This window comes from Leptodactylus fuscus, chromosome 4, assembly GCF_031893055.1.
Source record: "Leptodactylus fuscus isolate aLepFus1 chromosome 4, aLepFus1.hap2, whole genome shotgun sequence".
NCBI classification, from domain to species: Eukaryota; Metazoa; Chordata; class Amphibia; order Anura; family Leptodactylidae; genus Leptodactylus; species Leptodactylus fuscus.
In genome coordinates, this window is record NC_134268.1 from 157,330,582 (window position 1) to 157,346,849 (window position 16,268).

Sequence of the window (16,268 nt, forward strand, 5' to 3'; positions counted from 1 at the left end):
GCAGAACTGTGTCCGCTGAAAAAAAAACGGTTTCCAGGCAGAGAGGCTGAAAACGCTCACAGGTGGTCACCTTTTAAAACCCATTCATTCCATTCCATTAAAGCCGACTGTTCGCAAGCCTTCTGCTGTCCGGTTTCCCTGGGGTTTACCATGGACGCCCCAGGGCAGACAGCAGTGTGAACGCCCCCTTACAGTAAGAGATAATGGTTAGGAGTCTGAGCTAGGATCTCTTGTTAGGCTTCCCAAGCAGGAAAAAGCCAGTCATCATGGTGTTGTTTAGTAAAATCCCTACCAATTTTGTGGATGTTGTGTGCAAGAAGAGACTATGAGACTGTTAGGGTATGCTCACACAGCAGAAAATGAAGAAGAATTTCTCTTCATTTTACACCGTTTGCATTTTCGTCGCGGCATCCCACTCGTGATTAAGCCCGAATGAATAGGCCTAGTCAGGAGGGAGTCTCGAGCAGCGGACCCAGAGGATGATTCAGCCGCGGAATCTGCAGCAAGAATGAGCAGGACGTTTCTTTTTCCGTCTCCTGCTGCAATCTCTGCTGCGCACTGAAAACAATGAGAGGCAGATTCCGGGGCAAAATACGGTACCAGTGATCTGTATATAAAGAGAATGCAGAAAAAACCCAGATCACAACCTCTCCGCACTTTGACATTTTTCATGACATCATGACGTTCCCTAGCAGCTGCCTGAGTGCATGACAAGTATTGCATCCTGAAGCTTATAGTGACGGGGAACTGATGATAAGTCAACACCACAAGAACTCAATAAGACCTTTTGTTATAGTGCTGTGGTGTAAACTATAAACTAAGACCATGACACAGATGTGGTCAGAGCCTAAGAATGCTATCCAGGACCCTCACCACACATGTTTAGAAGTACATCAACCACTAAATGCATTAACACTAGACTCTGTACTGACCTGAGTTGCATCCATATTTGCCACATGATCAAAAGTAAAAATTTTCGGCTCAGGTTTAGAATGTAGACGGATTGTTTTCGGAGTCAACACAGAGAGGCATAGTCCCTGATCCCCATCACCTCCAACCAGACTTCCATCCACAGGAGGCCGAATCCTCAGAAATACTTTGATGGCATCACCCTCAGGGCTGTTCAGTGAAGAAAAAAAAAAAAGTTGTGGTTACTGTTGGCATTGCTTTCCAGTATTTTTGCAGAGAAAGTAGTGGGCAGATAACTGCACCAGGGTTTCATGCGCGTCGTCAGATTGCCGATGTTGATCCTAAGAGGGCTAAATATTGAAATGTTAAGGCTACGTTTACACCTGTGTCTGAGGTTTTGTTAGGAGTTTCCATTGAAGATTTCATTACATTTGGTGAATAGAATAGTGAGGCATGCCTCACTCTTTTTGTCATAATAGCAGATCTCAGACCAGACCCTCAATGAACAGTATAATAAATCAAGGGGGCCTATTACGGGACAGCTTTAGCACTGCAATGAATGCTGTTTCCATTAATAATAAAAAGCATAAAAATACAAAAAGTTGTAACTAAATTTTTGCAAATTACACAATGGTATAGTTCAATATCATCAAGTTACCTTGGTAAAGACACAGTTACATCAAGTGGGTCACCTAAAAAAAATAAATAAATAATAATTATAAAAACATTTGGAACCAACTTTTTTTTTTAAATTATTTTTGCGTTAAAGAATTTCCATTTTCAAAATGCTCTTACCATGCTTTGCAAGTATTGTGAGAATTCAGTATCACACAGTAACTGTATATGTATCTACCTTTACATGTATGAACAGTGGAATTCAGTATACCTGTACCTATATAAGTAATGGGGGAATTTATCAAGACTGGCGTTCTATACACAAGTCCTAATCCATTTCTACTGAAGGCAGCCTATAATAGACGCAAATAGATTTTTACAATATACTGCAATATATCAGTATTGTAGTATATACCATAGTACTGGTGATCAGACCCCAAATGGAGACTAAATACAAAAGTGAAGAAAAAAAAAATAATAAAAGCATAACATTTCAAATCTCCCCCATTTCTCTAGATCACAAATAAAATAGACAAAAAACAAACAAATTAGGAATTCCACCTCTGAAAATGTCCAGAGTATAAACATGGCAATATTTATCCCATATGATGAACACTTCAGCAGGGGAGAAAAAAAAAAAAAAAAAAAACAACAATATGACCGAACTGCTATTCTTTCACCATTTGGTGACTTATTTATTTATTTTTTTTACATTTTTCAGTATTTTGGATTTCTATAAGCATATCACATTGTAACAATCTGGTATAGCTGTAATCATACTGACCTGCAGAATATAGGTAACACTTCATTTTGCTGCACAATGAATGCCATAAAAATAACACCCATAAGAAAACGGTGCAAATGAAGTTTTTTTTACCCCATTCTGTTTTCTGCCAGCTTTCTAATACATTGTAGATTCCTGACCTCAACAGTCCAGGCTGGAGACAACAGCGCAGAGGTGAACTTTACCTTACCACATCTGCCTAAATGTCTTGCATATCACTGTGCATTATTACATGTATGGCTCAGTAAATGTGTACCCATATATAACATGCATTATTACATGTATGGCTCAGTATATGTGTACCCATATATAACATATATTATTACATGCATGGCTCAGTATATGTGTACACATATATAACATACATTATTACATGTATGGCTCAGTATATGTGTACCCACACATGACATATATTATTACATACATGGCTCAGTATATGTGTACACATATATAACATGCATTATTACATGTATGGCTCAGTATATGTGTAGCCAATATATAACATTCATTATTACATGTATGGCTCAGTATATGTGTACTCATATATAACATTCATTATTACATGTATGGCTCAGTATATGTGTACTCATATATAACATTCATTATTACATGTATGGCTCAGTATATGTGTACTCATATATAACATTCATTATTACATGTATGGCTCAGTATATGTGTACCCATATATGACATACATTATTACATGTATGGCTCACTATATGTGTACCCATATATAACATACATTATTACATGTATGGCTCAGTATGTGTACCAATATATGACAGACATTATTTTATGTATGGCTAAGTATAGGTGTAAAGGTACCCATATATAACATACATTATTACATGTATGGCTTAGTGTATTTGTAACCATATATAACATACATTATTACATGCATGGCTCAGTATATGTGTATCCATATATGACATGCATTATTACATGTATAGCTCAGTATATGTGTACCCATATATAACATACATTATTACATGTATGGCTCAGTATGTGTACCAATATATGACAGACATTATTTTATGTATGGCTCAGTATAGGTGTAAAGGTACCCATATATAACATACATTATTACATGTATGGCTTAGTGTATGTGTACCCATATATAACATACATTATTACATGTATGGCTTAGTGTATGTGTACCCATATATAACATACATTATTACATGTATGGCTTAGTGTATGTGTACCCATATATAACATACATTACTACATGTATGGCTCAGTATATGTGTATCCATATATTACATGCATTATTACATGTATAGCTCAGTATATGTGTACCCATATATAACATACATTATTACATGTATGGCTCAGTATATGTGTACCCATATATAACATATATTACTACATGCATGGCTCAGTATATGTGTACACATATATAACATGCATTATTACATGTATGGCTCAGTATATGTGTAACCAATATATAACATTCATTATTACATGTATGGCTCAGTATATGTGTACTCATATACAGTATAACATTCATTATTACATGTATGGCTCAGTATATGTGTACCCATATATAACATATATTATTACATGCATGGCTCAGTATATGTGTACCCATATATAACATACATTATTACATGTATGGCTCAGTATGTGTACCAATATATGACAGACATTATTTTATGTATGGCTCGGTATAGGTGTAAAGGTACCCATATATAACATACATTATTACATGTATGGCTTAGTGTATGTGTAACCATATATAACATACATTATTACATGCATGGCTCAGTATATGTGTACCCAATATATGACATACATTATTACATGTATGGCTCAGTATATGTGTACCCATATATAACATACATTGTTACATGTATGACTCAGTATATGTGTATTACATGTGTAGACAGTAGAACCTAATATATATGTATTACATGTACAGACACTAGAGCTCGGCATGATCTGCTGTGTAAATACAAGGACTTCATATGCCCTCTCCATACAGGCAGTGACTGATCAGCAGACAGACAATGATAACATTACTGTCCATACCCTTGGTCCCCGGCGCCATCCTCTATATCCTCTTCCTTCTCTCCCGACTCTCTGTTATATGGTGATTCGCTCTTTTACTTCTTGTAGGTAAGAAAAAGATAATAAAACAAAATGGCGGAAACTTCAAATTTGGCGCTTTAAACTACGAAACCTTGGATAGCTATCACTAAGTCCCGCCTACTTGCGGAAACGTCCCATAGCCTGTGAGGCTCCGTCGGCCATGTTTGTGTAGCCCTCATACAATCCCGTGGACAGATAGTCAGTAGGTGGATTGTTCCTCCTGAGCCGCCGTCTGCTAGAGGTCGCTTGTTTAGAAACAGCGCAGTGAATTGTGGGAAGTCGCAGGAGAGGTATGTGAGTGTGTGCTGCGGGTGTCTACAGTCGTGTTGGAGGCTCATGGAGACGTCTTGTGTACAGGGGATTGTGCTCACTATGACAGGCTCCTTATAGCTGTAGTATTACATGCTGTGTAACCTACACGTGTGTGTGACGTGAGTGACTGGACATAGATTGGTGTAAATGGCTGATAATGTGGCGCATCTTTGTACCACAGCTGCACCACATACCCCGTTCTGCTCCTCCAGAGACCAGGGCAGGGGCGCCTCAGCCCCACATACTTAGTTTAGCTCACACTGGCATTGGTAAAACCAGAAATGCATGCCAGCTCATGACATAGATTTCTATTCTGGCACATGGGCGTGTCTCATGTATTAAGAGGCGGAGCTTCTTTATCATTCAGGCGCCCCTTCTGCTGGTCAAGGCCTTTTTTAAGACTGGCATACAAACTGACAGTTTTGGTACCTCAGGCAGCGAACACTACACCCCCTCCCCCGACACCTATGATATCAGTGACCATTGTCTTATATTGAATGCTTCCTCTGACTTTTGCTTTGGGGTATCCTGAGGTGTTTACCAGACCACAAGGGATATCGCCCATTCCTGATTGACTTGTAATGGGCTTCATTGGTTCTCATCACTTTGATGGGAAACATAAGGCCACAAGTAGCCCTGTCCTTCATCTGTTGTGCTGAAATGGCACCTTTACCACTTCCTCAAATGAAGGGATTGAGCTAAGGGTAGGTTCACACCTGTGCCGTTCTCCTTTCAGGGAGTCTGCCACCCACTCCGCTTGAGAAATGCAGGGAGATGGGGCAAGACGGTGGCTCAGTGGTTAGCACTGGAGTCCTGGGTTCGAATCCCGCAAGGAACAATATCTGCAAGGAGTTTGTATGTTCTCCCTGTGTTTGCATGGATTTCCTCCCATTCTACAAAAAGACATACTGATAGGAAAAAAAAATGTACATTGTGATCCCTATATGGGGCTCATAATCTACATTAAAAGAAAAAAAAAATGCGGGGAGAAAAGACCACATTTTTCAGACAGAAACTGGGTGGACCCCATTATTATAATCTATAGCGGATTGGTTTTTTGTGGATCCCGAAGAATGGAAAACCGAACACAGGTGTTAACCTAGCGTATTTCTGCACAGCGACTTTAGCTGCAAAGCCAGAAATCACAGTGTCATGCTGCGTTTGTTACAGCTAGTAGAGAATCTGAACTTATGACCCAAATATTGCTGCAACAATGTAGTTGTCAGAAATCTAAACCTGCTGTATTTATTCCACACTAAAGCCTGGTTCATATCTGCAGTCAGTATTCCGTTCAGGGAGTCCATACAGGGAACGCATTGACTAGTGGTGAGCTTATGAAAGCACATGGACAGACCCATAGACTGTCATGGGGTCCGTGTGTTTTCGGCGCGGTCTCCACAGGGGTCACTACTTTATTAACTACTTTCCTCTCCGCATGACTCATGCGGAAAATACTGATTATAGTCTATGGAGTCCGTGTGCTTTCATTGCTCACCGCTTGTCAGTGCGTTTGGTATTCCATTTGGGGGGGTCACCATGCGGACTCCTCGAACGGAATACCAAACGCAGATGTGAACCAGGCTTAAATATGACTACATTCATGTTTATAAAAGGAGTCTGTCAGCAGGGCGACACATATTAAAGCAACAAAACATCAAGATCACGATCTATTTCAGTGTGGAACATAGTACTTTTGATGAAAGGAGTGCTCCAGACTGCTCATTTGGACACATGGAGTGATCACAGCTAACTGTTATGGCCCTACCACAAGTAACCCACTGTCACCTACAATAGCCTCATAGTGGATGAGATGTTAACAGATCCATCCACATGCTGCAACTGGAATCCACAACACAAAAAAACCTGCTTCATGGGCTTTGAACAGTAGTCCCTGCTGGTGAGCTTCTGGAAAATCACCAGGTTTTTGCCTTGGTAATTTTCGTAGCAACATGGTGAATTTTTCTGAAAGAAATCCAGCGGGATACCCATAGTGTGTAGGCTCTATTTTAGATTGGTTTTACACATAAAGCTTTTTAATGCCATGGTTTTTAATGTGTGGGATGGGATGTTTGCAAAATAGAGTTGGTATGAAATCGATTTACATGCACTGTAACTTTATACTGCACAATTCTGCAAAATCTTCATGCCTTACAAGAGAATTTGTAGCAGATTTAGTGCAGAATTGCAGACTGTATGTGCTGTACATTATGAAGCAAACTGTGGATTTTACAATAAAGTATAGAGCAGAAATATAAATTAATTTGGGCCAATAATTCACACTGTGGTGTCGGTGGAATCCCATATACAGGTAGTCCTCAACTTACGACGTTGATCCGTTCTTACACGGTGTCGTAACCGAATTTCGACGTAAGTCGGAAACATACCATACAACGACGTGTAGGAACGGATCAACGTGATTTAGTGTGCAGCGGCTCGGAACCGAGGAAGACTTTACTATATACAGTACAGTCTTCCTCGGTGCACACTAAATCACGTACTGTACAGGGAGAGCTGGCAGCTTGCGTTTATGCAGGATTTTACTTTTTCTCATAGGAATGCATTGACCAGCGTTGATTGGCCAGTGTACAGCATTCGGCCAATCACTGCTGGCCAGGAGGCAGAGTCTAATATTGGACCACAATGGAGACTGCTGTGGTCCGATCTTAGACTTCACCTCCTCACAGACGAGCCTCCGGCAGAACCATCGTTGATTGGCCGAATGTTGTACACTGGCCAATCAACGCTGGTCAATTCATTCCTATGAGAAAAAGTAAGCTCCCTTGTAACAGCAAGCTGCCAGCTGTCCCGACTAGCAAGGATGAGCCTGCTGCAGAACCAGCGTTGATTTGCCGCAGGCTCGTTCTTGCTAGTCGGGAGTGCTGGCAGCTTTCTGTTACGAGGGAGCTTTACTTTTTAGCTCATCTCTAGTCGTAACCACAAAACGTTGTAACCTGAGGTCTACCTGTATACTCAAAAACTATGCCAATAGGCAAATTCCATGACAATTATACATAAAAATATATAATTTTATTGAAAAAAGTTATCTAAAAACTGTTACATACATAAAAGAGGGAACAGTATATCCACAATAATTACAATTTGATACATGCAGGAAATGTTTAGTAAAATCCAGTTTCTTAGGAGGTCAGGTAACATATCTGAATAAAGGTATAAAGGAACACATACCACTGCACCAACAATTTATAATACAGAATAATAGTAACCCGATAAGAGTATCAGTGAGACAATATAGAATAGGAAGGTGCAGGGAAAGGTTCACAAAAAAACCCTATGTAACATGATCATATTAAACCCAAACATGCACAGATGTCCTATAGAAAACACCTTACCATGTGTGGACACGCGTTTCGCCAATGTGTCAGGGGGTGTGACACATATAGCTGGCCTTGTGGGGACAATGCACATATTTGTTGTTCTAATTTAACACTACATCATGATGAAATGCCTTTCAGCCATGAGTAAAAGAAACCAAGTATCCTATGTGAAGCCAACAGAGCCGTCTTTCCTGAAAAAGTTTAAGAAGGATGTTGGCTACAAAGAAGGTCCAACCGTGGACACCAAGGTATGCATTTTTCCTCTACAATGGCACCAGCACGAGGATTTCCAAGCTGCCAGGGACAGGAATCATCACGTGAAGTCTTAAAAATGTCTATCCTCTACCATTACTCCAGTTGTTGCCAAATCTAAAGCACCATGGAATTAATGGTGCTATATAAATAAATAATAATAATAATACACATATGGAAGTCTTCCTGCCAGTGCGCAGCGGTATCTGTACAGCCTGCTCTCTTCCTAGCACCCTAGTCTGTAGTCATGCCTCACCTGCTCATTCAGCATAAGCCCACATCCCTGCAGCTATTACTCTAAGGTTAGATTTATGCTACTGGCACAATGGGGGGATTTATTATTATTGTTAATCACTCCTTGGTGTAAGATAGTTGCATATCAGTGAATTGCAACTTAAATAGTCACAAGTGATGGTTTTCACTGACCTCACCACTTTTGTCCCATGATAAGATCGGACCTGGGGGGCACTGGAGCATCTTGGAACGGTGAGTGATTTCCCCCCCCCCCACACACTGCCCCTGGCCTATTTAAAACCTGAATGGGTTGTCCACTTTTTCTGGACACCCTCTCTTTAAAGTTTTCCTTATTAACAGATACAAATAGATGTACTCTTTTTCTTTAATGTTTAAGGTCCCTTTCTTTCTGCATACCACTGTTTTTAGATAGTTACAGACTGCGGTCTTATTTTTTTTCTGTCTAAATATAAAGAACAAAAAACAGACAGATGGGATTTTACATATTTTAATTTCTAGAATGTGAATAATTACAGATGCAAATTTGAAGTTCTCTGTTTGTATGTGGCGATAAGGAAAGCTTTATTTGTCCATCGTTCTTCTTGTCAGATTTATCTCAGTGACTGATACTGGATATTAAATCTGGTGTAACTTTTCGGTTCACACGTCTGAAAATGAAGAGAAATTTGAGGCGGACATGAAATGCATTACTGTATAAAGTATTGATAAGCTTTAGGTTAGGACTACACAGCGATTTTGACGGTCACTCCCATAGTGTGACCAAATATCGCCAGGTCAACATGTGACCCCTTCACTGAAGTTAGTGAATGGAGTTGCATTGCTATTGAAAGGAAGCTGCGACTTCTACTTGCAAAAAGGCAAAGATTGTGTACCATGTTTAGAGATGGTTATAGGATCCTCAGGGTGGCAGTGTAACTCCATTCACTAACATTAATTAAGGAGTTGGAGGGTGAACCAGTGATCTTTGGTTGTATATCAGGAGTTCCAGCCAAAATTACCATGTAGCCATAGCCTAAGGCTTATTATTACATTATACAGTATCGCTGTAAATGGTACAATTACAAAATACAAATTATCCTGCAAAAAAAAACAAAAAAAAACAAGTCCTCATATGGCTACATTGACTGAAATTTAAAAAAGTTATGGCCCTTGGAATCTCAGTAAGCCCGGTCACTAGTTCCTTAAACTTAAAGTGCTTGTCCAGTATCTGCCTTTTAATGTCTTAGAAGAGAATGCCCATGTCTCTGGAAGCCTCTGGTGGTTGGGAATATCAGAAACAGGCATGTGTGGCTATGCTTAGCTTCCAGAGGGAAATGGCAGTACAGCACACTAAGCTATAGCTTCCACTGTTACAGAAACAGAGTAACATAGATGTGTTCTGCTGGCTGGGACTTGACCAACTGAGATGGGACTACTCCTTTAAATATACATATAATTAAAGCACAATTGTTTTGTTTCTTACATGATATAAGCTTTATTTCTTAGAAAAAGGTGTCAGAAAAAGGAAAGTAAATATTTAGTGTACTCTAATGTTATATACTGTTTCACCCCCTGCAGCGACAGAATGTTCCAGTAATGGCAGATGACAGTGACGGTAGTGATAAGGAGGATGAACTGCCCCAGGTTGTGGTACTTAAGAAGGGCGATCTGTCCGAAGAGGAGGTTATGAACATTAAACAGCAAATCAAAAGCTCAAAAGGTTTGTAAATGATCTCTTTTGCTTGGAGAAGTGCAATTGTGTAAACTAGGTGAAATTTACCATGGTGACTAACCCCCAGATGGGTGCATTTCAGACATCTCTAGTTTTAGACCAATTTTTCTCTGACTAGCAGGACAAGGCTTAAAGAGGTATTCCCATCTCAAGGATCCTATCGATACTGTTAGCTTACATAAATTCGAAAGGTTTCCTAGTTACATTGCTTTAGCAATGCTGCTTTGCTTGCCTGCATTGTTAGTTTATTCTTCCTGTTGTTTACAAATTGTTTCCTTGGTGCACTGCCTGTATCTGACAAGAGGGGATGATTAGTCAGTGCTCTAAGACAAGAGGGGATGATTAGTCAGTGCTCTCTGGAGGCGGAGGTTCTCTTCCTGCTCTGCAGTCAGGACAATCAGGTCAGCTAATGTAAGATAAGCTTATCTCTTACAAAGATACCGCTGAGTTAATTTTCTGCAGAAGCATGGTAAGTGTTCTGTACAAACCTGTGTAATATAATATACACTTACTGTGCACAGTATTTGATCTGCATTTATATTAGATTTCTAGTAATCAGAATTAATAATTAGAGATGAGCGAGTACTGTTCGGATCAGCCGATCCGAACAGCACACTCGCATAGAAATGAATGGACATAGCCGACACGCGGGGGGTTAAGCGGCCGGCCGCCGTCAAAGCGGAAGTACCAGGTGCATCCATTCATTTCTATGGAGCGTGCTGTTCGGATCAGCTGATCCGAACAGTACTCGCTCATCTCTATTAATAATCTCTCATAGCAAATTCTATATTTATTATAATACCGTATTTTACGGACTATAAGGCACACTGGACTATAAGCCGCATTGCCCATGAGCGCCTTATAGTCCGTCTCGGTTCATATATAAAGCGCACCGGACTATAAGCCGCAGTCCGGTGCGCATTATATGTTATTGAAAGCGGCGGCAGGCAGACTTTGCCAGCGGCCGCTTAACCCCCCGCGTGCCAGCCGCTTCTATTGGAAGTGCTCGGCAGGCGAGGAGGGGCTCTATCAGCAAAATCATGCTGATAGAGCCCAACCGTAATGTTGTGAAACTTACCGAGCGGTGCAGGGTGGGCGGGCATTCAGGCCTCCTCTTCCTCCGATGTTCCGTCCTCTTCCTCCGCCGCTCGCTGATAATGGCCTGGGCGCATGCGCAGTAGTAGAAGCATTATGATATTGCGCATGCGCACAGGCCATTAGTTCGCGAGCGCCGGAGGAAGTGGTCAGGACATCGGAGGAAGAGGAGGCCTGAATGCCCGCCCGCCCTGCACCACTCGGTAAGTTTCACGTTCTGTTTCAGCGTGACAGCAGGGCTGCCGGACACTTCCCATTCATTTCTATGGGAGCCGGCATGCGAGCGCTCCCCATAGAAATGAGTGGACTGCTTTTTTCCATTCATTTCTATGGGGAGCGCTCGCATGCCGGCTCCCATAGAAATGAATGGGAAGTGTCTGTCCATTCATTTCTGTGGGGAGCGCTCGCATGCCGGCTCCCATAGAAATGAATAGGAAGTGTCCGGCAGCCCTGCTGTAACGCCGGCGTGTACGGCTGTGATACATGCCGGCGTTCCGTAGTGTGAATGCACCCTTACGGTGCCTTTTATGTATGTATGGAAGCGGCACGCAGACTTTGCCGCCGCTTCCATCCATATATAAGGCGCACCGGACTATAAGCCGCACTTACGATTTCTGAGGAAATCGTAGGTTTTTATGTGCGCCTTATAGTCCGGAAAATACGGTAGTTCATATTGTTCTGTTCATCAAACAGTCAAAACCTATCCCACAGCTTATTGAAGAATACAGAACATAGAAGAAGAGTCGGCAGGCAAAGCTGCCGAGACAGGGAGATGGGAAAACCCCCTTTAATGGCATTGTTTAGGATTAATAAAGTACATACAGTCAGGAGTAGACAGCTTTAAAATAAATATGCATTTATACTTTCTTGCATTCTCCCCTATGTTTCTGAACTGAGCTGGCTGTCAGCTTTGTATACAGAGTGGCAACATTGACGTCACATTGACAAGACCGCTGCAGCCAAACATCGCTCTTAGTAGTATACAACTGAAAGCGTTGTTTGGCTGCAGTGGTCTCAATGATGTAAGTCCCAATGGGAGCTTTCTAAAATATAAATTTTATAAAGCTGGATAATAACCCCATTAAGACTAGTTCACACGGGGGCATGGAGGCGGATTTTGACAGCGGATTTCGCCTCAAAATTCACCTCCATACAATGGTGGTCTATGGAGACCACTGGCGTTCTTTTTTCCGCTATCGGCATGTTTCTGCCCATTCATTTGAGCTGACTCCGGAGGGGGAAACCGCGACGGTCGTGGCAGGCGGGTTTTGACCCGAGAGTGTCGCGGCTCCCCGCGCCACTCCTGGTGCCAAAATCCCGCCACCTGCCCCCGTGTGAACTAGCCCTTAACCTACAGATAAGGTATCATAAACATAAAGTTCCACATATGCTACAACTGGAGTGAAAGGAAAGAGGGAAACATAATGGATGTAAGAAGGCACTGAGTTCACTATGACTTATTTCCGTAACAGTGGTGCCACCAGCCACCCATTGTACAGAATTCTGCAGTAGTTTTTGTAGCAGTGATTTTGCAGTGGAAATGCTGATGATTTTCCCTGCAGACATTCAACAGCATTTTTGCTGTGTGTAGCCTTACCCGGTGACAATGATCGGCTTGTGCATATGCCCTATAGCATATTCTAGCAGTATACTTTCACTTCTGAAGTATCAAAATTGGTTTGCAGTAAAGCACAGAACTGTATCATGGATGGATAATAATCCTCCTAGAGTTAGTACGTTGTTGTTTTTTTATGCTTTAGTGTCACTGTAAAATCTTTTTCAGTTGTTATGTATTTTAGCATGAGCTTCATTATTTCTACAGATGAGGAACCAGCCCCTCTGGACGGAAAAATTTTGTTTAAAAAGCCAGCAAAACGTTCCACTGGTGACAAGTTCACAGGTATAAATGCATCCTCCAGCAAGAAAAACAAGCATGAAGAAAGCAAAGAGTCAACGTCTGTTAAATCTAGCCAAAAACAAGTGCGGAATACCAGTTTACTGTCTTTTGATGAGGAGGATGAAGATTAGCTCATAAATGAAAGATCACTGGACATTTCGATGTTATTTAAGAACAGTTTTGAAAATAGTGTCAGAGATTTATGAAAACGTTCTTTAAAACTAACAGTTTGCAGCCAACAGCGCAGCTTTTATATTTTTAAGGGTGTCTCTAGTCACCAGCATATCGACCCGGCCCAATGAGGACGATGTTGTTCAAAGGCCTGACTTGCATATTGATAAAGACAGCGCTATCTCTGCAACAGGGGCATCGATTCATAAGGAGAAAATCACCATTTGATTCGTATGACCCTAACTTTTTTATCTGCAGAGCTTCATTGATTTGCTGGATTTTGGTGCCAAAATGCCTCAAATACTATACTATAAAAATGAAACCTCATCTGCTCTCGGCAACAAAGACTTTAGTTTTAATTTCATAAATCTACTGAATTGTTCGAACAATTATGTATTGAACTATATTTTCCTGACTTTATCATTATTTTTTTTATATTGAATGATACCATTTCCTTTCCTCCATGGTTAATAGTGTGCTTTGTATATAAAACTGGGTGTTGTCCCACTTAAGGTGTAAGTAGAATAAAAATACTTTTAAAATTAATTTATGTATTGGTAACAAGGAAGAAAAACCTCTTATTTCAAATGCAATGTATGTATTGCTGTACTAGATTAAATATAAATATAAAACTGATGCTTTACCAATTCTGAAACATGAATAAACCCTAATATTTATAGGGGTTCTCATCTTGTAAAGTGACAGTATAAAACTTGTGTTGCGTCATTTAAGTGATGGCATGTCCTAAAAATGCCCCATCATTTTACAAGTTTACAAGATAGATTTAACCGCAATAACCATAGTATCTGATGTAACTCCCATCCTTTATATAAACACCATAAGAATCATGGGTGTCAGGCTCCCTTCAATATAGGGTAGTTGGCCCATGATGCCCAAACTGTCCGTTTGGGCACCATGGGCCACCTACCCTATATTGAGGGGACTTTAATCACACTTCTACGGTCTATTCCGTCCAGTGTATCTAGATATGGGTTTGTCTACCTAAATCTGGCACAACCATTTACCCTTAGAACTGCCTACCACCTCCACCTATCAAATTTACTGGATTGGGAGGGTTAATTTGCTTAAAATAACCTTATTACCAAAAATCCTCAAAGATCTTATTAATTTCAGGCCCTCCTACTCAAAGTTCTAGGACATATCCTGCGGATGTTACAGACCACGTCACTTCGCCGTGCACACTCCACCTTCTATAGACACAAATTGAAAGGAAGCCTTGGAGTCCCCAGTGGCATAAAATATTGTCAAGCAGCCCAAACTGCTCAATTATCCCTCTTCCATTTAATGGAAGACCCCACCACCCTATCTAGCTTACCTTGGAAGCTATTGACATAGCCTCATTGTCAATAGATTGCCTTCTATGGCTTCCCCTGAAATGTCTGAAATCCTATGCCAGACATTCTTTCAGATTTGGGACTCTGTAAAATATTCAGAACAACTTATTTACCCTCTCTTATCTCTACTATCCCTCACAAAAAACCCTATGTTTTTTGAAATGAGGCCTATCTGGTTTCCACCATTAAAGGCCTGACTAACACATGCCATCTCCTTTTATTTTCGGCTGTTTCTTCTTTCATGACTCTACAAACTCTCTATAACCTTCCCACATTAAAACAATATGACGCCCTACCATTAGGCTCACTAGTTTTTGCATTTGGTACCATCATGGTAGGAGAGTGATTTAACAAATATATTCCAAACTTGTGCTATTGTGCCCAACTGTCCTATGTTCCTATATGGGAAGCAGACTCCACCCTATCTGACGAACAGATTTGAGAGGTGTCATGCCAGAGTACCCAAAACACACTCCTGTTAGAAACCTTGAGGGCTAGTATACACGGGCACAGAGAGGTCGGATTATGGCGCGGAATCCTCGGCATAATCCGCCCCCTCACATTGGTGGTCTATGCCCACCTCGCGGCAGTATCCTCCAAAGTCGGCCCATTCATTTGAGCCTACTCCAGAGGGGGAAACCGTGACAGTCGTGGAAGGTGTATTTTGGTACGAGAGTGACGCGGCTCCCCGCGCCATTCTCGATGCCAAAATCCACCCTTCCGCTCCCCATGTGAACAGGTCCTAAAGGTACTATTCTAGTGGTATCTTATACCCAGCAGAATAGCCCATATAGTTCTTACCTATCCATGTAATTGTGGAAATATATATATATAGGGGGAGCCCCTCCACAGGCAATGTGCTCCATAGATGGCGGTTCTAACCTAAAGTAAAAAAAAGACTGGTTAACAGTTTACCATCATTTTACTGGGATTAACATACGCTAAGACTTGAATAAATGCATTGAAGACGAGCTTCAAGAGTCACTCAACTGATCTCATACTTAATAACACCTAAGCAAACCATAGTCTGTGATTGAAAGAAGTCCTCTGTAGACTTTGCTGAAGTGAAGGAAACACTGGATTGGTATATGATAGTGGTACTGGTTGGGCAGCACACCTGTGGGGGATGGGTGCAGGTTCTGTGTACGGCTAACCACCTCCTTACTATTACATAAAGGAAATAGTTGAACAGCCCTCCAAACTAGTATGCTTCTAAAGGATTTATACAGACCACACCGGTTTCATGCACATAATTCATGCAGATGCTTTCAATGCAACATTTAAGGTTTACTTAAACCCTTCATCAGGCATTAATTGTCTTCAATAAGGAGTGAGATAATCTAACTAAGCAGTCCAATTTATCATATGGAATAGACGGGTATCGTGTAGGGTTGCTTTCAGACAGCCCTTCAGTAGGGTGGTCTTCCCTGTGTCTGTCACACAGAGAAAACCATCCTAGCTTGTGGAGTGACCCACTGCTAAGACT

The 16,268-nt window shown here is 41.1% G+C and overlaps 2 protein-coding genes across 2 annotated transcripts in view; one reads left to right on the forward strand and one right to left on the reverse strand.

Annotated features, from left to right (window-relative positions):
• Positions 1–4,378, reverse strand: part of KIF15 (kinesin family member 15) — a 44,777-nt gene extending 40,399 nt beyond the window's left edge. The window contains exons 1-3 of the mRNA XM_075271266.1: positions 4,340–4,378; positions 1,568–1,601; positions 933–1,119 (exon numbers count right to left, since the gene is read on the reverse strand). Of these exons, the coding sequence (XP_075127367.1) occupies positions 933–1,119; positions 1,568–1,601; positions 4,340–4,358 (240 nt within the window). The 5' untranslated portion in view covers positions 4,359–4,378. The remainder of the gene's footprint in view (positions 1–932; positions 1,120–1,567; positions 1,602–4,339) is intronic.
• A 248-nt stretch (positions 4,379–4,626) lies between these two features.
• Positions 4,627–14,049, forward strand: KIAA1143 (KIAA1143 ortholog). Its single transcript, XM_075272233.1, has 4 exons — positions 4,627–4,689; positions 8,185–8,294; positions 10,111–10,252; positions 13,182–14,049. The coding sequence occupies exons 2-4, from the start codon at positions 8,187–8,189 to the stop codon at positions 13,385–13,387; spliced, it is 456 nt and encodes a 151-aa protein (XP_075128334.1). The 5' UTR covers positions 4,627–4,689; positions 8,185–8,186; the 3' UTR covers positions 13,388–14,049.
• The last annotated feature ends 2,219 nt before the right edge of the window (positions 14,050–16,268 follow it).